At 37.1% G+C, this 25,132-nt stretch overlaps 1 protein-coding gene across 1 annotated transcript in view; it reads left to right on the plus strand.

The window, feature by feature from the left end:
* Positions 1-25,132, plus strand: part of CNTNAP5 (contactin associated protein family member 5) — a 434,775-nt gene that overhangs the window by 277,641 nt on the left and 132,002 nt on the right. Inside the window, exon 13 of the mRNA XM_032211804.1 lies at positions 13,180-13,380. Within this exon, the coding sequence (XP_032067695.1) occupies positions 13,180-13,380 (201 nt within the window). The remainder of the gene's footprint in view (positions 1-13,179; positions 13,381-25,132) is intronic.

Consider the following 25,132-nt stretch of genomic DNA (forward strand, 5'->3'; position numbering starts at 1 on the left):
GACTGGGCAGGCAGCGAACTGCCACCTCTCCCTTAGATAGCAATAATAAGTTAAAAGGCAGAACAAACCCTTGTAGAATCCAAGATGAATCCTGAATTTGTCTCATTAGTCTGGAGAAAATTGGAATACGTCTCTTCTGGCTGGACTGAGTTAAAAAACTGACCCATCCAGTCAGAGGAGGCATGGTCACCAATTTACATAACTCAGTCTCTAGGCTAATGGACAAAGTTAACCCATGCTTGAATTCCCCAAGCAGCACAAAGGAGAACCTAGGAAATAATAGGAAAGGAAGGAAAAAGGAAGGAGTCCCTGTGGATTTTACTCTTTACTAGTCAACTTTACTAGTTGTTGCCACTAGAGGGATAGCACTCTTCTCCATTTCAGGGACCTGAGCCAGAGCCATCCGACGATGTTTCCACAATCATGTTGCCAGCATGATGTCGCAGGGCACAGTTTTCTCCCCACCAACGTGGTACTTATTATCTACTTGCATTTTCATTCTTTCAAACTGCTAGGTGAGCAATGGCTAGGTGAAAACAGGCGCTCACCACATCATGTACAGGGTTTTGAATCCAGGCTGAGGTTTTCCAGATGACAAGTCCAGCGTCTTAACTGCTAAGTGATCATGCTGCCCCTAGGAAATAATAAACACAAATAAAATAAATATTTTATACAATAAAATATTGTACAAAACAGATTTTGTCCACATGCTATCATATCCTACTTCATCTCCTGACTTCCCAGAGAAAATGTGGTATTGTTGATTGAACTAAAGACAAGTCTATAAATGACAAACTTTATTGTATTTGTGGACTGTGTTTTCCCCACGGCCATCATCAGTTTATCCTAATAATACAATTTGGATATGTTGGACTGAGAAGTAATGATTAGCTCTGGTCACTAAGTGTTTTTTATGTTGAATAATGTTTGAACCCATGTTTTGCTACTTTTAGTAGAAAATTTAATATTTTGCCATTTGCTATTTTTCTACCTTGCTCCATATTGCTGATGTGTATTAAAACAGAGTTTAAAGAATTGTTTTGATGGCAGGCTGTGGATCAGAACTACTTACAATTCTTTTTTTTAATCTATAGCAGAAGGCAAGAAAACAACAACCAAGAACAATAATATATGATAATACAGAAAGCAAAATGAAATAATAATAAAAGGGAGGGAGGGAGGGAGGAAGGAAGGAAGGAGTTGATTCACATTAATTAACTAATTAAATATATTACATTTCTCCAAATTTTAATTAACAAATTAAATCTTTACCACAATCCTACCGATTTCAGACATTTTGCCACTATAAGTAAGTAAATTCATAGATAATGTAAACTTGTTTCCCACAGAGAATTTTAAGAGAGGCACTTAATTTTTTATAAGCTTCCTATTAATAAACTTATGAATACTAAACTAAAGCACTGTTAATGTAAAACAGATTCCAAATATATAAATCAGAATAATTTCCACTCTATTTCATTTCCAGTATTAACACCAGTATTAAAATCAAATCAGTGCTATTCCTTCTGGGTTGTCCAAAATACACAAACAGGAATCATTTGTTCAATTAATCTCAGTTGAAGATGAAGAATGCTCATTTAACATTCTTTAAGATCCTAACCTATTCATTTCGGCTAATATTTGGACATTATTCCAAATTATATGCAAATTACCCATATCCATCTTGATATAATTTTTGAACTGTAAATAAAAATTAATTCTGAGTTTAGAAACTCCAGGAAATTTATCTAAAGATAGTAATAGTGCAGGCGTTTCAACACAGCTTTTGTATAATGGCAAAATTGTAGAGATTAGAGCGGCTTTAATTGTATATATTGCCACTGAGCAGTCTTAGTAATACAAATGGTTTTGCAAAATAGCATATATTTTGAAAAACTAATTGGCAGTAAGTTGGTCTAAATCATTTCTCCTTGTCGTCATCCTTTTTCTCTTCACAATCTCTGGGAAATGATTTTCTAGCTGTCTTCAAGTATAGATTACCCATAATGCTAATTTCTTGTGAAGTTATTTCAAATTCTGGGTGGCTCCCAATTAAGGATTAAAACAATATCATTAACACAAAAAACATTAAAACTTAAACTACGGAAACTATAAACATTAAAAAAACCAAAAATTTGCCACCAAGTTAAATTTCTGAAATGCAGTCACCTCACTTGAGTTCCAAGAAGCAGTAGAGGTGAAAACATCGACCTGGTGGTATAATTGAACATTGGGAGCATTAGCCCCTGACACTCCCACCTTCCCATTACTGTATATTTATATTTCCAGCTTTGCAGCCTAGCATACAAACCTGAGATTTCCTGGCACTCTCCCAATGTTAATCATATCCAAACCTGTTTAACTTTTTCAAGATCAGTCAAAGTCATTGAGATAGTTACTAATTGTTACCGACCTTGTTTGTTGTGATTCAATTGGTCTAAATAACTGTGCTAAAGGACCAACATTGTAAATTATAAGAATGGTATATATACACATATACATACGCGCGCACACACACACACACACACACACTTTATTAAACAATTAAAAGATTAAAAGGAATAAAATCCTTTCCATCTAAAGGAATAAAAAGAAAAACAATAGAATAGTGCAGAAAACAAAGAAAACATAGAAAAGAAACAGTAAGTATATAATAAAGAAAAAGATAGATATAAAGAAATGGCTTCCTTCATCATAAGTACCAGCAATTTTAGTAACTTTTCACCCTCTTAAAACACAGCAAATCTTCTTGCCATATTTTATCTCCTATCTATAAACAAATCATTAGACACTCATTATTCAGTCCAGATCAGCAAAAGTCCATTAAGGGCTACCAGAGATAATCCTTTTGTTTTTAACAATCTTGATTTTTAATCCCTTCAAATAATGTCATAGAACTCTACTTCTTTTCATTTCTTCTTTGCCCATTCTCACAAGATTCTTCAGAGGTTTAATAGCTCTCTTTTCTTAGTCCAATGTAGAAAAAATATATCTCTCATTTTATTGGTTTTTATGTCCCTTTTAATTATTCAAGCATCAGCCCATTTTGTGTGTGTGTCAATGTACCATCTTTTTCCATGTCATTTTTAAATACACTTTCAACCCATTCTCTATCTTTTCAGCCAAAATGTCTTCCTCTTCTGCAACATCTTTTAGATACAGTCCATCCATAAAGGCAGACATAGCTATTGATAATGCTAACAATAATTTTTTCCTCCATTTTTGAAAGTATCCTTTAATATTTCCATTGTTAGTATATTTTGCACCATTAAGTTACTGTTAGTCAAGTTTATGTATTATTCTCTTTTAAATGAAATCTTTAGTTCCCTCTAGTGTCCACTTTTTAAAATTGTATTATATATCTTTTTAAAAAAATTCAAAGCAAAAATATTTTCCTACAGAAAGGATTCTTTATAATTTATTTCTATATAATTTATTTATTTATTTATTAATCTGAAAACTTATTTCAAATTTGTCAGGAACCTTAGCCTGTTTTTTAGCTTTCTTTTAGCTTTCAAAAATCAAAATTTTAATCAACTTTTTCATGCTCATTTTTTAAAAAATAAGTTCTTAAGCTGATAGTTAATATTTTCTTTCATTAATGATTGATTGCCGACTCACTCAGATTTTCAGACTTGTATATCCAAAGGTTTCTAATAGCTTAAAAGTAATTAATAAGCATTTTTAAATGTGATTAGAAATGTGATTGCTTCTCAATTTACAACAGTTCTTTTAATGACCATTCGAAGTTACAATGACACTGAAAAAAGTGACTTATGACCATTTTTAAAACTTATGACCATTGCAGCATCCCTGTGGTCATGCAATCAACATTCATATAGTTGGCAACTGGTTCGTGTTTATGATGGCTGCAGTGTGCCAGGCAATCATTTTTTGCGATCTTCTAGCAAGCAAAGTCAATGGGGAAGCTGTTTATCAACTGTGTTGCTAACTTAACAACTGCAATGATTCACTTAACAAATGTGGCAAGAAAGATCATAAAATGGGGCAAAACTCACTTAACAATTTTTTTCACTTAGCAACATACTGTAAATGTTGGGATCAATTGTGGTCATAAGTCGAGGATGACCTGTATATTTTTAAAGATGTTGACCATGGTTTCAGTAAGGTAACTGTTTTTTTAAGTTTCCCAGTGCTCAAAACCCATCAGAGATGACTGCCTTTTGGCTCCTCAGGAGGAACAATTTTGCTGCACCTATTGTGGCCCACCAGTGGAGCTGGCAGCAGAGTCAGACAGTGAGGAGGTTGGGGAGGAGCATGGGCCAGTCCTGGAGGCTGTGGAAGGATCAGATGAGGGTTCGGCATCAGAGGCAGAGAGGGGGCCAAGGCCCTCTGGCAGTGATCAGGTGCCTACGGAGCTAGACAGCAGTGAGGCAAAGGAACAGCTAGAGCCTGTTCCCAGTGTGCGCATGTGCAGAGCTGCCAGAAGAAAAGAACAATTCAGAAATTAAGGTACACTTGGGAGCAAAGACACAGGTGGAAGGTGATTGGCCCCTCCCATAGAAAATATAAGAGGAGCAAAAGGGGTGTGGGCTTTTGCACGAAACAACGTGTTCGTTCAGTCGTTAGATTCATTTCAAGAGTGTGAAGATCTGTCCGTGACTCTGTGCCCATCTTTCCTTCCATAGCACCTCATTTGGAAAATATTTACATGGCAAGCTTTCCAAGATAGATAAGGTCTGTAGTCATAAATATTCCTTTGAAAGACTGTTTGCCAGGCCTTGCTAAATGTGAATGAGAGGAATTCACATTCGTTTAATGAAGGGTTTTGTTGGGACCAGGACTCTGCCTTGTGCTTTTTGGGGAAGCCTGGGTCAGAACACCACTGGCAACTGATCTCCATCCTCTCTTTGTCCAAAAGGTTCTCTTCAAATTCTGCTGTGGGCATCAGCTCCTGTTTTCTTCAAAATTTACACTTGCTTTCATAAACTTAAACCACTTTTGATTTTGTTTTTTCACCTTTCCTTTAGTCTTCACCTTCCCTGACTTTTGTCTCTCATATGACTTTTCACAGATTTATTAGTAGTGTGTCAAGACTTGAACAGTAGAGTAAATATAAAGTTGATGGACCTTTAATATAGCTTTGAATCTAAAATAGACTCATAACTGCAAACATTATATGTACAACAAACCATCCAAAGTTGGCAATCATGTGCTAAGCTTGATAAAATTCTTTATTGCTCTTACATCTGGGCTGCATAACTCTGGATAACCACTGGATGACAGCAAAGACACACAGAATACCTCCCACCCCATCCCACTCCACCCTATTTCCATAACTTTTCTATTATGTGGAATAGAAGGAAAACAGGTAATTTGTTTTGCAATACAGGAATTCAGCAAAATTCATGAGTTATTTGTTCTCCCATTAATGCAAAATCTTACCTTAGTTCATCCCTGGACATCCTGGGATTTACCAAAGCTGTTATTTTACAGGACTTTTAACAGATCAAATAGCTTGGCAGTTCTCCTGACAGTAATCATTGTGATTTGTTGATGTATGACAAGACAATATGATGGAAGGTGCTAGCAATTAATTTTCTTTTACTTTTGTGTGGAACCAGAATGAGGGATTTTTGTTCTCCTTCATACCAAAGTAGTTTGGGATGGAAGTCTTTGTGCTCTTTATCGTGTTTTTAAAGTTAATTGAAGTGAATGTAATCATAGATTGATTACAGTCTGCTTTGAGGAGTTGGGACCACAAACAATAGAAAACTGGAAGTGCCACGAAACAAGTGGATGCAAGGCAGTGGTGGGATTGAAAATTGTTTACTACTGGTTCTGTGGGTGTGGCTTGGTAGACATGGTGTGGCATGGTGGGCGTGGCTTGGTGGGCATGGCAGGAGAAGGATCGTGTAAAATCTCCATTCCCTCCCCACTCCAGGGGAAGGTTTCTGCAAAATCCTCATTTCCTCCCAATCAGCTGGGACTCAGGAGGCAGAGATCAATGAGGGCAGGGCCAGTCAGAGGTGGTATTTATCAGTTCTCTGAACTACTCAAAATTTCCGCTACCGGTTCTCCAGAACTGGTCAGAACCTGTTGAATAGCGTGGCATGACAAAACCGCAGTCCACTAAAGCGCGCCCGACAAAAGCGCGTATGTGACATCAGCAGCAGCGCGACAAATACGACCGTGGGAAAAAAGGGCGCTTTAAAAAGCGCTTTTAAAGCAAGCCGATTCACGTAGTTTAAGTTTTAAGTTTAAGTTTTATTGGGATTTATAGGCCGCCCTTTTCCCTGAGGGGACTCAGGGCGGTTTACAACCACAAGGGAAGGGGGTGCAGCGTCAAAAAAAACAAAACAGAATGTGAACAAAGAAAAAATAGTAAAAACACAACTTTCGTTCAGCAATCAAACACTCGGGCGGGTAAATTAGGAACCTATCCCCAGGCCTGCTGGGAGAGCCAGATCTTGAGGGCTGCGCGGAAGGTCTGGATGGTGGTGAGGGTACGGATCTCAACGGGGAGGTCGTTCCACAGGGTCGGAGCTGCCACAGAAAAGGCTCTCCTCCGTGTGGTCGCCAGTCGGCATTGACTGGCAGATGGGATTCGGAGGAGGCCCAGTCTGTGCGATCTAATTGGTCGATTTAGGGAGGTAATCGGCAGAAGGCGGTCTCTCAAGTACCCAGATCCACTACCATGGAGTGCTTTAAAGGTGGTCATCAGTACCCTGAAGCGCACCCGGAGACCAACAGGTAGCCAGTGCAGCTCGCGGAGGATGGGTGTAACGTGGGCGAACCGCGGTGCGCCCACTATCACTCGCGCGGCTGCATTCTGGACTAGCTGTAGCCGCCGGATGCACTTCAAGGGCAACCCCATGTAGAGCCCATTGCAGTATTCCAGCCTAGAGATCACAAGGGCTCGAGTGACTGTTGTGAGAGCCTCCCGGTCTAGGTAGGGCCGCAACTGGCGGATCAGGCGAACCTGGGCGAATGCCCCCCTGGTCACAGCTGACAGCTGGTGGTCAAAAGTCAGCTGTGGGTCCAGGAGGACTCCTAAGTTGCGGACCCTATCTGAGGGGTATAAAATTTGACCCCCCAGCCTAAGCGTTGGTACATTGGCCAAATTATTGGGAGGGAAGCACAACAGCCACTCGGTCCGTAAAGGTAAGGGTTAGGGTTAGGGTTAGGTTAAGGGTTAGGGTTAGGTTTAGGGTTACGTTAAGCGTTAGAGTTAGGTTTAGGGTTAGGTTAAGGGTTAGCGTTAGGTTTAGCATTAGGTTAAGGGTTAGGTTAAGGGTTAGGTTTAGGGTTAGGTTAAGGGTTAGGTTTGGGGGGGTTAGGTTTAGATTTACACGTTAATTTTAACTTCACCGCTCACAGCGTGCTGTTTTCGTCGCGCTGTGATGACGTCACGTACGCGCTTTCGTCGAGCGCGCTTTAGTCCACCGCGGTTTTGTGGTGGAACCGTTGAATAGCACCTCTGATGCAAGGATCCAAACTAGAATTATATTTAAAAAAAACATCTTTACATTGCTTCTGGAAATGTCGACTGATTTAAGAACCCAGAGAAGTCAGTGACAGTACTACAACAACAATTTGTTATTTAATAGTGGTATCCATGTGTACTCCAAGTGGTATGTAAATATACTTATAAGAGTAGCATTCTTATTTCTAAAGGATAACATCTGTTTCTATGTCATACGTGTCTGGAATGCAGAAAGCCACCAATATGAGGAAAATTGTGTCTTGTCAGCTGAGATTACAATAAGGAAGAGAAGCTCAGCTGGAAGTGGGAAAAGTGCACTGGGACAGGCAAAGAAAATACGAGGATTGACATGTTCCCGTTTCATCCCAACGACAAGTAATGTAAGAAATAGACTTGGAAATTCTAAAAAAAAATTACCCAATACAACATTTCTCGAAAAGCCTCTGGGCTTCTGCAGACTCTTTAATAATTGGGTCATTAAATAGCTGCTAACACATAAAGCTGTACAATTAGCTCAGAATTTATATTGTGAGCTGTGCATTACAAAATGGTTTAACAAGCACTTATGATATTTGGCTTCTGCTGGCTTAATTTAACTTTTCCAGGTTAATGTCATGCAAAGAGCATTACTTGTCCTTCAGCTACTTTTACCTGAACCTGGTTTGAAATTTATCCAAGAGTGTAATGAAATAAGAAAGGGAGAATGTTGGGAGAAAGGGAGAAAGGGAGGCAGGGAGGGCTGCTTCCCCATTCTCTTCACACAGGTGTAAATCCAGGAAGGCTTAATTAATTTAAGTCAGTGGAGAAAATAAAAATAGGACATCAAGGTGATAATATTCTTCTGTGTATCGAAATGAGGAAAGCAAGCAAGGCTTGTTGACATAGTCTCTGAACTGCAGCCTCTTTGGTAGTCTCTCTGCACTTCTGCTTCTGAGAAAGGGATGCAGTGGAAGAAAGCATCCTGTGAACTCAGCCAGCATCTGAAATACTGTTGGTTATCAGAAAGAAATATTCAATAGCTGCTGAGGTTCGGAATTGTTTCTCCAAGCCAAGAAGGAAATAATAGTTGGCAATAAACTTTCAAAACCTCCCACTGCTTTTTTTCCAAACAATTTTGAGGAGTGTTTGCATAGATATCAGACTTTCAGGGTTTGGAACGCTCTTCTGTAGCTTGATAACCAGGATGTTTTGCTGCCAAAAAAAGATGGATAGCCTTTACCTAATTCATTGCCTTTGAGCTATGGGTGCATATAAATATACATTGTTCTATCTGTGAACAGGCTTTTCTGCTCCAAACAATTGTTAAATTTCTAATATAAAAATGAAAGCTACTGAACTCTAAAAGTTTTACTTCTAAGTAGGGATGAATAAGATTGCACAGGTAGACTGCAGAACACTCAATTCATTATCCAGGTAGGTATTTTAAGGATACTTAGGTTGGTATATATTATTATTGTGCTGCTCTTTCCCCTTTCTTCTGGATTTTCTGAGTATAAATTGACACCTATAATGGGAAATCCCAGGAGCTGGCAAATGATTAGAAAATGTGAAGGGGATTATTAAAAACTAGACAACCCATGTTCTGTTCATCATTGTTTCATAGATATTTCCTTACTGAAACAGAATATCCTGGGTAGGCAAAAAGCAGTGGGAACAGGAGTGAGGGCTGACTTCTCCATTGAATTACCTTCTAAGCAAGGAGCATCAGAAGTCTTCCTTCCTTCCTTCCTTCCTTCCTTCCTTCCTTCCTTCCTTCCTTCCTTCCTTTCTCCCTCCCTCCCTCCCTCCCTCCCTCCTTCCCTCCCCCCCATTCTTTCCTTAATTTGCTGTCATTTTACCATTTTCTCCTTCCTTTCTTCTCCCTTCCTTAGTATGCCAGCTTCTCCATTTACTTTGCTGGTGAGAAGCTTGCAGGGAGAAAGCCAGTAGAGAAGTCAGCAGGAAGATGCCACAAAGACCAGCAGGCAGGCAAATAGCTATTGCTGGATGGGGGAAGGTGTGTGTGTGTGTGTGTGTGTGTGTGTGCGCGCGCGTGCGTGCTACAGATGCCTTGTGCATCAGAGAACCGTGGGGTGGTATTATAGGTCAGATGAGTGATCAGGGGTATGTGAGATATGCTATAAGGTTGGATAGGGCATGTGGGATTATGGGAAGAGTTAAGAAAGGTATGTTGGAGTCATGGGGGCATGTTAGAAGTGTCACATATGTCAAGTAGAACATGTGGGGGGCATGAGTCAAAAAGAATGTGTGTATATGTGGCATTTTTGTCTGCTTATCAAGTCTTTCCCAAGGACCTAGGATAGACAGAGGATATTTTATAACATTAAAAGCATTGTTGAAGAATGTAAGTTGTTCTAAGTAGAGCTATGGTGATTTTGTCCTTGCTGATGCTATTTAAGAGGTATTATTATGATTTCAAATCAGAACCAGATAAAAATCTTAATCAAACAAATAACAAATAGCAATCATGTCAGGGAAATACCAAGGCAATTATGTATTATATGAAACGTAAAATCAAATGCAGCATTGCAGATCACTCTGTCCCAAGGTCTGCTGAAAAATCTCCCCTAAATGACTATCAGGTTGGATAGGGGTGCTATTCCAGAGGGCAGGAATGATCACAGAGAAGACAATGCTATCTGGTGCATGATGACTCTGCAAGACTTTATCAGAGGGACAGAAATAATCAAAGAGAAGCAATCCTGTGGGAATTTAGACTCTAAACTATGACGAGCTTTATAGGAGACAACCATCTTCTTAATTTGCACCCATAAGTAAAGGTGATTACCGGGACTAAACAAGGGGTAACCTCTAGATTTGACATCAGATGTAGGTCTGAAAGGTCTTCAAGGATACCCCCTCACAGTATGTCCTTGTGCATCAACAGTAGTCCAAACAATAGGTGATCTAAAATGCATTGGGAGTGCCTCCTAATCCAGTTATGATTGGCATGCAAGATGAATCTGTGTTAAGGTCATGTTATACTTCAGTTTGGCATTGGGCAGATGTGATCTCAACAGAAAAATAAGTCAAACCTATCATTAAATTTAAGCCTTAATATGGGGTTGTGCATATTTGCAGTGGGACTAGCTTAGCTTAGCTATGCTTCTCCTTGTCTGCACTGGAATCTTCTTGCCTGCCCTTCAGTTTCCATAAAATTAATCTCTCCCAATCTCCAAGGAGTTACATTAGGCTCTGAGAACCACTCGTCATCCAGTTCACATCACCCAACCCTCATCAACCAGCATGTGTCCCAGGGAGTTGCATTTGATTAACACTCAGCTTCTTAGGTCCAAAACATTGGTTCTTGTACTAACTATCTAATCCAGGGGTGTCAAACTCAATTTCATTGAGGGCCACATCAGGCTTGTGTTTGATCTCGGGGGCTGGTGTGAGTGTGACTAAGGTTGGTGTGGCCAGTTTGATGTCACTCATGTCGGGATCACCTGTGGTGGCCCAAGTGCTCTACCAGTGAAAACAGGGTCCCAAGATTCGTTTTCAGTTGCAACAGTCTCCTGTAGCCCTCTGCCAGTGAAAACGGACCTTGCAAGGGCCGCTCATGGCCCTCCTGAGCTCCATTTTCAGCTGCAACAGGCTCCTGAAACCCTCTGCCAGTGAGAATGGAGCTTACAAGGGACGTGGCCCTCCCAAGCTCCGTTTTGTCTAGCAGAGGCATCACAGGCCATTTGCTGTTTCCAGGATGGCCCCATGGACCAGATCTAAGCACCCCACAGGATGGATCTGGGCCACAGGTCTTGAGTTTTACACCTCTGATCTACTCATTGGTACTCAGTCTTCCCCTGTCACCACTGCTCATGATTCTCCAAACCAACAAATTACAATAGTGTTTCACCAGCATTCCCAACCTACCAGCCTCACCATGGCTGCTCTCTAGTAAGTGAATCAGCCACTTTGGCCATCATATCCATCACATCTAACATGATCCCAGCCTGCCATCATCTGAGTGCCCAGGTCTCATTGGTCACTTCAAATCCCTGCTATGTCTGGTTACAAGCTTCCAGCTATAACTCAATGGTTTTTCACCAGCCTCTTTCTTCAATCCCAGGTTAGAAATGTCATGTTTCTAACTATATCCCCTATACTAATCATAACCAATGAAACATTTAAAAAGCTACTTTACCTTGTCCCCCAGTTGAGGTTTATTATTTGTTTGTTTTATATTGACACAATGTGTGGCAAGGACTTTAGGAAGACTTAGACGCTTTGGGGGAGTTGAGAGAGGATGGGAAAGATTTTGTCCAGGAGATTTTCATCCTTATTTTTCTTTTTTTCCTCAAAAAGAGCTTACATTTATATATCAACATTGGAAACAATGCAACTAACCAATCATTGAAACACATTTCAGTAAACCAAAGGTACTGATAAATACAAAACCCAACAAAATACAAATAGCAGTATTCCAAAGTTATTTTGGGAATTTGAAGTTTCCAAATTCATTTGGGGTCCCAGGAAGAACACATTGTAGTAGTCCATTTCAGATTTCAGATAGACATACATGAGTGCAGCCAAGCCAGACCATATAAAGAAGTGATGCATCTCATTTGTTAAGAGTGAGCTGCCTGAAATCCCGAAATGATTTTGAATAATAGTGACTTGGGAACAATCAAGGAAAAGGGAGTTTTGTGTTGGGGAATGGTAAATTATTGTCAATCTTAAAATCCTGTGTGAAAATGAACATTATTTTTATTTCATTTTTGCTATTTTGCTATATTCCTTCTTTTCTTCCCTCCTTCTCTCCTTCCCTCCCTCCTTCCTCTATAATATAGTAAAGAAGCCAATAACAGAAAGGGAAATCAATTTCACTTTACTCCTAAAATGAAAGGACAGAATATATTTTCCACTGCACTAAACTAAAGTGTGGTGTTGTCTTGCCATCAGCCAAGGGTCCTCGAGTCACCACTTAATAGCATAGGTTGGCAAAGCTTTTTGTTTCCATCTGAAAGTCAGCCAGAACAATGGTCTGCTCCAGGGATCTCAATTATCTCACTGTACAATCTCCTTGTGGGGAGTGTGGCACAGTAAAAATTATGTCTGTCTGTCAATCTGTCTGTCCATCCAACAACCCACCCACCCATCCATCCACCAGCTATCTAGCTATTATAATAGCTATCTATCTAGCTATTGTTATTTTTCACCACATCTTTGTTGTACATGGTTTTTAGAAACCAATGGGTATGTGTTTTTTGTGGGTTTTTTTTTGCCAAAAATAATCAGGCAAATCCTATTAAAGTTTCTGCTACAGCAACATCTCTCTTGAAAATCCACTTCTACAGAAACCCATGGATTTTTCTTCCCTTCCTTCCATTTACTATGTTCATCCATATTGATCCAGAAACAGAACAAAAATGCAATATAAGCTGTAAAATCTTAAAGTGATTGCCTCCTAAAATTACTCGTAAGACTCCAAGTTTCCATATTCATAAAAAAATGTTTTTCAGTTTTTCAGATGATAAGAACAATTGGGGTTTACTTGTAAATCTCTTTGGACTGCTGGGTGTCCCAGTTTTGTTGGATATCTTGGTTTAAAAATTGAAAGATTAAATTATTCCTTCTTTTGAATTAACACTTTGTGAAAGATACTTATTTTCATATTCCATGACCCAATATACATACATAACAGAATATCTACCTAGAGATGAAACAAGCAAACAAAGAAAAAAAAACCAAACCCACTCACTTTCTTATCTCTTTTCCCTTTCATTTCACCACAGAAGACAAGATCTGGACAGTAGTGGAGCACAATAATACAGAATTGACTCATGTCCACGGATTTGATCCTCAGAAACCATACACCATGAACTTCAGTTACAATAGCAGTGGGAATCAGCTGGAAGCAATAACAAATAATGCTGAATATTGTGAACAGGAGACAATTTACCATTGTAAAAAGTCACGTCTGCTGAATTCCCCAAGTAAGTGCCATCTGTTGAAGTCTTTCTGGGTTTTTTTTTTTGTTTAGTCATTTGTTTTCATTTTTAATGTTTTAGTGTCTGTAATATAGTAATATACATATTCTCCGATAAGATCAAATAATTGAAATGAGAGCATGGCTAAGTTTATTTATTTATTTATATTCTGCCTTTATTATTTCTTTAATAAATAATTCAAAGTGGCCAACATACCTAATACTCCTTCCTCCTCTTTTTTTCTCCACCACAATAACCCTGTGATGGGTGTTGAACTTAGATAGCCCTAAGTCAATAATACAATACGATAATAATACAATAATATCAATACAAAATGATAGGAAGTATAAAATAATATAAAACATTTTAAAAAGCAATGTGTTAATAGAAAATACTACCTTATGTTAGTGACACATATAGTAATAGTGTGATCTTTTAAAAGCAACTTCGGTATGATCAACTTGCTCCATCTACGAATTAAGACAAAGTGAAAAAGAAAACTCAGAATCTTATAATTATAAATAAAAACTATTGATGTTACCACACATAAATCAAAACTGTTCTTACACAGGGCTAACACATGACTCATTAAAAGGCATCAAAGAGATACAGAAACACTAGTTCTTTTATGACTACTCATGCTATTCATTTAAGTAAATACAGTCTTAATATTTGTAGTAGACAGAATTAAAGCTCTTTCTAAGTAATCAATAGGGCAGAATAGCTAATAATTATGGGGAGTAACAGAACTTCAATCATTAAAGGAGAATGGTTATAAGCACTCTTCACACTTACAACTAATTAGCATGTAATTACCGCTTGGAAGAGCTCTTAAAGAGATAGATGAGTTTTTCCTCAAAATGAAGCTAGACATGTTTATGAAAAATGTGTTATTATACATTTGCAATTTAATACTTGGCAGCTGAAATCAGGAACTCTTGAGATGGTTTCGACTGAAATATTAAGTATATCTCACAAAGGATTCAATATTAGTCTAACAAAACCAATCTTTTTTTCTTTATTTGTTTTTATCTCATATTCATTATTTTTATAAGTAACTCAAGGCAGAGAACTTACCTAATACTCCTTCTTTTCCTGTTTTCTCCACAACTCTGTGAAGTGGGTTGGGCTGAGAGAGAGAATGAGTGGCCCAAAGTTACACAACCAGCTTTCATGCCTAAAGTGGGATTAGAATTCATAATCTCCTGGTTTCTAGCCTTAACTTCTTGACCAACTTCTTGAACTTTTCTTAGATCAAACAGGGCTCTTCTTCTTCCTTAACTGGCTCATTAAGTTAGCTCTATGTCTCAAAGAAGAAAGTGAAATCAGATCTAAGCTCTGCAGCTTAATCACAAAACCAAGCTAAAGTGGTTAAAAATAAAATAACAGACCAATAATGATGTGTCAAAAGTGATTTTATATGTGCTTCAAATGATAATTTTCATGCCATCATCCCAAATAGTATTTGTCAGTTGTCTACATCAGGTGTTGTTATATAAAACATGGTCTTCTATCTTCTGAGAATATTTAATGGCTGTCAGATGCATCTTCTACAATGTAATTATCACTTGACTAATTAAAATTTTCATTTTGAGAATGATTGCCTACAACCTATTAATGATGCTGCCTTGTTTCTTCCCAGCGAAGCTGACACTTGGTTGTTGTTGTTTTTTTGCATATTTTTTAAAAAAGTCATCTTACATGGAAGGAATCAAGAAATGTGTAATGCAAATATATAATTGTCATCAAAGGAGAAATGTTAAATGGCTTACAGTATGTTATTACCAGAAAATGCTTCAACTGATATACATAAGTGGTTCTTCAGAAAATGGGACAGATATTTTCAAAGTTCAAAGGGATGAATTAATAGTCACCTTTCTAGCCTTTATTTAATCAAAGCTATGTATATCTTACACTGCAAGATGCTCAGATTGTTCAGGTTAAGGTATGCCATAAATAAGCTATTTTGGGACTTGAACAAATGTGATCCTTGAAAGCATGCTGTTTTCGGGTAGTCCTCAGGTTACAACCACAATTGAGCCCAGAATTTCTTCTATTAAGCAAGACAGTTGTTCAGTGAATTGTCCCCCATTTTACGACCTTTATTGCCATTGTTGTTAAGCTAATCACTGCAATTGTTAACAACACAGTTGTTAAGTGAATCTGGATTCCCCATTGACTTTGCTTGTCAGAAGGTTGCAAAAGGGGAACACATGACCCTAGGACACTACAACCGCCATTAAGTACATGGCAGTTGCCAAGCATCCAAATTTTGATCACGTGACCTGGGATGCTGCAGGGATTCTGATCAGTGTTCAGTGCTGTTGTAACTTCGAATGGCTGCCAAATGAATGGTTGTAAGTCAAGGAATATTTTTATTATATATTCTTTCTTTTATCCTTTCCTTTGTTGTTTGACTTAATAGATAATATTTACTCTGGGCTCTTAGTTTGCTTTCATCTTGCTCTAATTCCCCCAATTTGATGCCTTCTTCATCTTGCTAGGTAGCAGAAGCTACCACAGAAAACCAAGATAAAACTGTTCTAATCTACGCATTATAAGAGCTTTCAGGATTTTTTTTTTCCTTTGCAGTACCTTAAACTGTTTAGCACTTATTGGTGTTGGATGTGCATGTCTTAATTCTTCAGTTCACCCAAACTTCCTCACTTCTTCATTGGGTCTGCCTTGCTGCTATCAACATTAAATCCCAAAAAAAACTGTCACCATTGATGCTTGTTTGTTTGTTTGCTATTTCTTCTCGTCTGTTCTGCTCTAAATTTCCCAGTGAATTTAGTAGGCCATGCACATGCTTCTTTGAGGGGAGAATTGAGGATTTCATGTAGAAATGTCTTCTGTCCATCCACATTTTGGGACACAGATAGTTTGATTTGGAAAGATGGTTGCTGAGGCAGGCAGGCAGCTAGGAAGGAAGGAAGGAAGGAGGGAGGGAGGGAGGGAGGGAGGGAGGGAGGGAAGGAAGGAAGGAAGGAAGGAAGGAAGGAAGGAAGGAAGGAAGGAAGGAAGGAAGGAAGGAAGACAGGCTTTGGAATCAAGTTTTTTTACTATTTGTCCGAAAATGCAAATAAAGCATGTTGTTGACACCATAAGAATTTTGACATTCAAACCAAAATATCTCCCCCCCCCCCCGATAAAATAGTAGTAGCAGTATGGAATAATTAAAAAAGAAAATCAATATTCTTTATTCTGTTGATTGATGGGTGTTATACACTGAGTTCGCTTTGCATGAAAAAGAGATTTAAATTCATGTTATCCAAAGTATCTATGATAATATGTTTTATTGAAGACTGTATATAAAATCACAAATCTATGAAAGGATAGTAAATATTAGGTAAACAAAATAATTTAGAATGGAAAAAAAAACGTAAAAATGGTTTTAAACTAAACCAAATTAAAATAGGCAGATTCCCTCTGATGTAATGAAAAGTGTTGAGGGACATTGCTTTTCACTGAGTGAAAGTTTTGTTAGCATTCATGGGGTGCTGAAGGTGGACATATTTTTCCACAAGTGTTTCAGTCATATGATGAATTCTTATCATATATCATTCAAATTAATAATTTCTTTATATGTCCATAGAAAAAACATTAAGTTAAATACATGATTGATAAACTTTTCCTCAAATCAGATTTGACTCTTGTGATTTCATAGACAGATCCATTACGTTTTCTTGGTAACTATTTTCATTGTATTTTCCTCCTTCAAATATGCCTACTCAATGCTTCCCCTAAAACCCTATTATCTAAATATAATTTAATCTCTCCTGTGTGATTTTTAACACAGGAATTACAATACATTACAAACCCAAAAGGCAGTTATTAAATCCCAATCCACAGAAACATACCAATGAATTTAGGCTACACTAGAATTCACAGAGTATGTCCCTCAAGCAAATTTGATGTTAACATTATCCATTTGCAAGAGGATCAGCTAAGGAACATATTACCACTTCTTAAAATGATTAAAGTGGCAAAGCCACTAAGATCTGGCTGCTCCGGCAGGCTGGGGGGCTATTGAAATAGCCAGCCCCACAGGAACTATGAATGTTGTGTATTTTAAATTGTTGTTTGTCTATTTGTCTATTTATCCCCTTCCTTTGTTTATTGTAAGCCGCCCGGAGTCCTTCGGGAGTGGGTGGCATACAAGACCAATAAAATACAAATACAAATTAACAACTTGCAAGGTGTAATTTAGCAACAAGGTAATTTGGAAAAAGATTCTTGAAAAATTATTTTTCACCGTCTTGCAATGACTAAAGGTTTGCTGTAGTGTTACCATGCTTTTATGCTTGTGTGACATTTTAATCTGGTCTATGTAGATTGATGAAGCTTTTCAGGATGTGATGGGTGGATTCAACTAATTGTTGGGGTTATATTGTTCAAATGCAATATTTGAAACCTATAAGATATGATTCTGTGTTTAAGTGAAGATTGACTGGTTTTTGTAGAAGTTCACCTGCTGGTAAGTGAGCTGGGTTTTTTTCTTTTATTTTTTTAATGTATTTTAAAATAATGTAGGTTTTTAAAAATGTGCAGCTGCTGTTTTTTTATTCAAAACAATATGTGTAACACTATGATGTGCCATGGAAAAATCATTGAATTGATATTTACCAGGAAAGCAAATATGAAGCCTTCCTGTGGAGCAATTGTATACTTCTGGTTACCAGATGTTAACAACAAACAACAAAGAGATGACTATCACCTAATTTTGCCAACATGAGGAGATATCCTGGACTATTTGCCTAGTAGCTGTTGGAGACAGAATGCAGGACTAAATTGAGGCAAATATCTGTAGTAGCAAGAATGGTTTTTGTTCCCAAAGCAAGGTTAAAAAAAAACCCTGAAAGAACAAAAGGGTTTTTTTAGGGTATTTTCCTGATCAAAACTATAATTGTTTCTGCATGACACCCTTAATCACAAATAGCCAACTACACCTCATTCTAAATAGTTTTATTTCCTTTATTGTATGTGATTACTCAAGTCCAAAAACTGAGTTAATTGGATAAACTCAGCTCCACAATTTACTAAATATACAGTTACAGGAATTTCATCTATAGTATGCTGTCTCTTAGGGTTTATTGAACATAGGAAAATAATGTGAGAGGGATTTGATGTAAAATAAGCTCTTTTAATGAATTCAAAATCAGGTCACGCCCTTGTGATCTGTTTTACCTCGGGAGGCCCTTCAGACAGTCACTCACGCCCTTGTGACCTCAAGACTGGATTACTGTAACGCGCTCTACATGGGGCTGCTCTTAAAGAGTGTTCAGTTAGTCCAGAATGCAGCCGCCCGAGCGATTGTGGGTGCACCTAGGTACATCCATGTCACACCTATCCTCCGCGAGCTGCACTGGCTACCCATTAGTCTCTGGACCCGCTTCAAGGTGCTGGTCGTTACCTATAAAGCCCTACATGGCATCGGACCTGGGTACCTGAGAGACCGCCTTCTGCCGATTACCTCCCTTAGACCGATTAGATCTCACAGGTTAGGTCTCCTCCGGATTCCATCTGCCAGCCAATGTCGGCTGGTGACTCCCCGGGGGAGAGCCTTCTCTGTTGCAGCTCCAGCCCTCTGGAATGACCTCCCCGTGGAGATCCGGACCCTTACTACCCTCCCGGCCTTCCGCAAAGCCACCAAGTCCTGGCTGCTCCAGCAGGCCGGGGGGCTTGTGAAACATCCAGCCCCACGGAAATTGTGAATGTTGCATTTTTAAAGTGTTGTCTTTGTCTATTTATCCCCCTTCCCTTGTCTATTGTGAGCCGCCCGGAGTCCTTCGGGAGTGGGCGGCATACAAGACAAATAAACTAAACTAACTAAACTAAACTAAACTAAACTAAACTAAAAAGGTCTCCTGTTTCTTCTTCTTTCTCTTATAGTTTTTCACACTGTCAGACAGATGTTCAAACTGGGTTTTTATCCACCTATTGAGTTCTTACCAAAGACCTGATATAGGCAGATGTGTATTTTTGATAGTGTTAAATACATTGTTGCAGGATGGAAGTTGTTCTGAGTAAAACTGCCTTTTCCAATTGATCAATGGTGATTTTGTCACTGCCAATGGTGTTCAAGTAGTGCTCCAATTGTTTTGGGATTGCACCCAAGGCACCTATTTTTATTGGCTTTACCTTTGCTTTCTTTTGCCACAATTGTTCTATTTCTATTTGCAGGTCTTTGTATTTTGTTATCTTGTCTATTTCTTTTTCTTCTATTCTGCTCTCTCCAGGTGTTGTCACATTCACTATCCAGACTTTTTTGTCCTTCATATTGACAATCATTATGTCTGGGGTGTTATGTGGTGCATGTCTACCTGAATTCTAAAATTCCAGAGAAATTTAGCTTCTACATTTTCTATTGCTTTCTCTGGTTTATGGTTCATCAGTAGGCAAATGGTGTTTCTTGCATATCTTTCAAAGCACTATTGTTGCTATTTTGGCATCTCTGTGCAATCTTGCAGAAGCTAAGCAGTGATCCATTGTTTTTTTCAGCTTGTTTACAGATGCAGCACTTGCTTTCTGTTGTCCTCTCAATTCTGGCTTTGTATGAATTTGTTTTTAAGGCTTAGTCCCTCTGTCTCTTTCTTCAACTTTCCTGTTCTTAGCCATTGCCAGGTCTTGTTATTATCTGCTTTGCCTGCTATTTTTTTGTTTGTTTGTTTCAATGTACTGGCCATGCAATGCTTTTTCTTCTCATGTCTCTTTTCTGTTCTTTGTTTGGTTTTTCTTACCAGTCCTCGGTAAACCTTCATGGTATACTAGCTTCAGTGCATCTTCTTCAAATTTCTTTAAATATTTTTATTTGTTCCCATCTGTGGTAAAATAGAGAAGAACAAACTATTTTCAAGTCATGAATCTGGTTTGTTTTATTATTATTATTATTATTTTATTTTTACAGTTTGGATTTTCAACTACAACATAAAAATTCCCTGGTATTGTATGTTGTTTGTTTATTAAATTTTCATTCTGTATAAAATTTAATATTTTACATTCACTGTAGCTTATAACAATTTATTTATTTATTGAAATATTTCCATCACTAAATAACTGAAGTTTTCTAAATAGTTTACAACAAAAGCACACTGAAAAATAAACTGAATAAAATCATATATAATAAAATAAAATAAAATGAAAATGGAAACACCATATGAACTGGTAAAAATGAAGTGGTAATTCCAACTCCAAAATGTGAATTAAAATACAGTTATGATTTCCAATATAAAGAATAACCCTTACTCCAATAATAACATAAGACAATATATTTTTATAAATGAACCCCGTATATTATAATATATATTTTAAAAGCTCATTATAGTTGCATATATTCACCATCCCTCCCCACAAATTAATCTCATTTGTATTTCATACTTTTCAAATTAAAAGTCACTTTATACTCCTTTCCTCTACTTCCTAAAAATGAACTTTAGACATCTATAATTTCATTTTTCTACAAGTTACAAAGAGTTCCCAAACCATATTTATGTTTTGTTATGTTCCATATAATTTTTAACTTTGCAAATATTAATTGTTAAAGGCATTTCAGATGCACAAAATTACTACAAAGAAAGTACAGTGGAGTAAAGGCAGAAGTAACAGAAGAAACCTAAAAGCACTGGTTTAACATGAGCCATCATAATAATATTTGTCTCTGTTTCCTTAAAGCCGATCAATATTCTAAAATTGAGGTTCATAAGCTCAAGGTTATTTTTGTGCACTAAGACTTGAAAATAGTGTATTTTATTACCCAGTTTTATTACTTTTAGTTTCTTGGATACACAACAAAATGATGAAACAAATCTGAAATCAGAATGTAACATATTGCAACATTTCACTAACATACAAATATAAAACATTTTTATATTTTTATTAGATGCTAATGCTCCCTTATAACTTTCTTGGAACCCAAGAAGGTTTATTGCTAAGTAAACATGAATAAGTCTTTAATGAAGAATTAAGGTAAAATCCCAATTATTTTAATAAAATTCTTTTTTATACTGGCAGCAAGATCTGTATATTGGTAGCACATTATGACTTTTAAAAGGAAAGAAGAGAAGAATTAAAGATTCAAAATGAAGGTTGTGAACTTTAAAACCCTTAATGGCATAGGTCCAGGCTACTTGATGAACTGACTCATCCCGCTAGCACAAGCCGTTCCTACTTGTGCCAGCAGAGAGATTCCAATAATCAAAGAACTCCAACTGTTGGGATCCAGAAGAAGAGACTTTTTTACCATAGAGGCACCATTTGGAACATAAGCCAAGGTGGCACAATGGTTAGAGTGCAGTACTGCAGGCTACTTCTGCTGATTGCCAGTTCCCTGCAATTTGGCAGTTTAAATCTCACCAGGGTCAAGGTTGACTCAGCCTTCCATCCTTCCAAGGTGGGTAAATGAGGAACCAAATTGTTGGGGGCAATAGGCTGACCTTATAAGCCACTTAGAGAGAGCTGTAAAGGACTGTGAAGAGGTATATAAGTCTAAGGGCTATTACTATTGCTATCTTACACTCCAATGTAAAATCTGCTTCCACCCTCCTATTCTTCCGTAAGAGCCTAAAGACTCACTCTGCCAGTTGGCCTTGGGACCAAGGGAGAAGTACCACACTAGAGGTGGTGGCTACTAGACTGATAGTAAATCCTACTTACCTCCTTGCTACCTGCTTTCTATCTTTTATTCTCATATTCTGTATCATTGTTTTCTTTTTCCTTTTTTCTTCTATTGTTATATTACTTTATTACTGATACGTTTGCACTTCTTTTTATTTCTCCATTTTTTATTGTTATAAGCTGCCTATAGAAGCGCCGGAGTGAAATAGGCAGCAAATAAATTTAACAAATAAAATAATAAGTAAATAACAATATTATTAATCATAAGGAAAATAACTCCAAGATGGTCAAAAGTTGTCTTTTCCAGAAACAATATTTTCTGCTAAAAATCCATTGGTGCCAATATGATTTTAATACTGTATAATAAAAAACAAAGTGCTTAAGAAATAACAACAAATGAATAAATACATAAATTTAAATAAAATGCTAATATATTAATTAAACTATGGTAGGTAGGGTTCATTCTTGCAAGATAGTTTTAAGAATTATTGTGCTATATTTCATTTTGATGAAAGAAAGTTGATGGAGAACACACTTTAATAAACAAAGATAACTAGCATTTAATGTTTGGTGGGAATATATTCATAACTGTTTGATTGATTATGTGACATCAAATCATTTTCAACTTCTAGTGACCACATAAACAGACGTCTTCTATTATTATCTGTCCTGAACTTTTTCCTTCAAGTTTCCCAGTGGTACACCCATAGCTTTCACAACTGAGCCCATCCATCTTGCCACTGGTCATCCTTGTCTTCCTTCCATCTCTCCCAGTTCAATATCTTCATTGTCATTTTTAAGGCTGGTTGTTCTACCTGTTTTCATTCACTTATTCTTATTTTTTATATTTCATTTTAGTCCCATTTTTTATGTGCTCTTTGACTTTTAGTAATAGAAATTGGATATCCTTTGCATTTTATTAAATATCATTAGCAAAATTTAAAAAATATCCTGAGAAATAAAAATTGATTCCATATACAATATGAATTTCCTATGGTTATTTTTTTTTCTCCAACCATTCTTCCTGAATAAGGAAGATCAGAAAAACAGTCTCTCTGGAATTTATACCAAGGATGGGGAAAATATAGTTTTTTGGAAATTGTTGAATTAGTTTGCCACTGTTGGCCATGCTATCTGGGAATCTATAGAGAGCAACATTTTCCCCATCTTTGTTCACCATCTAATCACAGAAAACAAAATCCATCCATACAATTGATGTGAGACAAGGAAAACCAGAACAATGACTTCATCTGAAATCTAATTTCCTGCAGTAGTTCTGTGTTATTTGTGTGGAAAATCTTTCTCCTAGATTGACAATTGTAGCCTGGAGTTATAAGTGGCCTAAAGGAGATTCCAAGCCAAGAACCTAAATTTTAATTGGTAGGTTTTTTTTCTTTCTGAGCAGTTAGCAATCAAGGCTATTTCTAGAAGGTGATTCATATAGTTGGTGTGTATACTTTTCAGAAGGTTGTTCCATACCAATATATCTTCTAGTCTAGATGCTCCGCTGTAAAGATAGACCTTTGCAAAATTGTGAAAATGTGCAAGTCCTAATTGCAGAATTATATAGCAAGTTTAAACCCATAATATATCACCTAACTTAATGAAAAGACATTCTCATTAAGTAATGGACCACATCACAGATTTAATTATCACAGAGCAAGGCAGTTGGTGCTTCATACAGACAAGGTCAATTACCTTATCCAAGAGAGTCAGTTTGAAGTGTGTTATGAATAATTCACAGGCTCAGAAATTAGCTATAAAAATGCCCCTGATATAATGTGGTGAAAACATTTAAATTCATTCCTCATGTTTTTAAGATAATAGCCAAAGGACAATTATGGTTCTTTAATGACAACACTACTTAGGTGACAAAGATGACATTTGTACATTCAAAGACATATTGCAATGTTTTATATCCTTTTATACTAGCTTAATACAAAAGGACAAACTGATTTCATTCTTTTTCCAGCCATTATCTTCTTGTTCTGTTAATTCAAACATGACACCCTAGCTTTAATTTCTTCTTTCAGGCAGAATGTCAAATGTTAACTTGTATAATGTCATTTGATTTTAAGATACTAAAAATGGCCACTTGGTTATTCTTAAAGTTTTAATCATACGTACCATAGCGTTTTGATGTTATTTGCCCCCAGTGTATGGGGAATGGAACAGAAGATCATTAGGTTTGATTTCAGAAATCTTGTAAATCTGTTAATACATCCAGAGGAAAATAATTCATCTAATGTAAGTTCATAATCTTCCTGTAAATTCACAATTATAAATGTGAATGTAATTGTTTTATTTTTAAAAGTGCATTTCATTTTTTTTTGTAATCCACCCCAATCTAAGTGGCTCTGAGTGGACTACAAGAGAGTAAAAGTCAAAAGAAAGTTTAAAAAACATACAATTAATAATAAATCCCCCAGTTGGCATTCATAAACAGTCAATCTTGGTTAAATGCATTATGTTTCTAATAATTTTATTACATTTTACAAAGCGTACACAGAAAGAAAACATAGACTAACAATGAAGAGAGAAGAAAAAATGTACAAAGAGAATAGGGATGGAAGTCCAAAAACATACAAAGAAAAAGGAAGAAAATATATATATATACCAATAATGACTTATGATTTCTTCCAGAAATGTAAAGAACACTTACATTGAACTCTTAGTTTAAGACTGAAATATGACATTCATTTCCCATCTCCCAAAAAAATGGTGGATTAACTATATTATTCTATTATGACATGACTGATTGAGTAACAATGTAACTGATGCCTTTTGGATCAGATACGGCTTCAGAGTCATCTCTAAACATGACTCAATATATAGCACACATCTAAGCAAGTGATGATCGAAGTATGTGTTTATGAAGATGTTAGTGTTGGAAGAAATGTCCATTAGTTCCAACTGGGGAGGAAGACACTGGAAACATGTAGGCTATTTGCAAAGATGGTTTAATGGTGGACAGGACCACATGGTTTGAGGTCCTGGGCAATCAAGTGTGTGTGTGTGTGTGTGTGTGTGTGTGTGTGTGTGTGTGAGAGAGAGAGAGAGAGAGAGAGAGAGAGAGAGAGATACCCTCTCTTGGGCCCCACATTAGAGCTTCCTGTTCCTGTGTAAGAAATGTATTCTGATTGGT

Source organism: Thamnophis elegans, chromosome 1, assembly GCF_009769535.1.
Source record: "Thamnophis elegans isolate rThaEle1 chromosome 1, rThaEle1.pri, whole genome shotgun sequence".
NCBI lineage: Eukaryota > Metazoa > Chordata > Lepidosauria > Squamata > Colubridae > Thamnophis > Thamnophis elegans.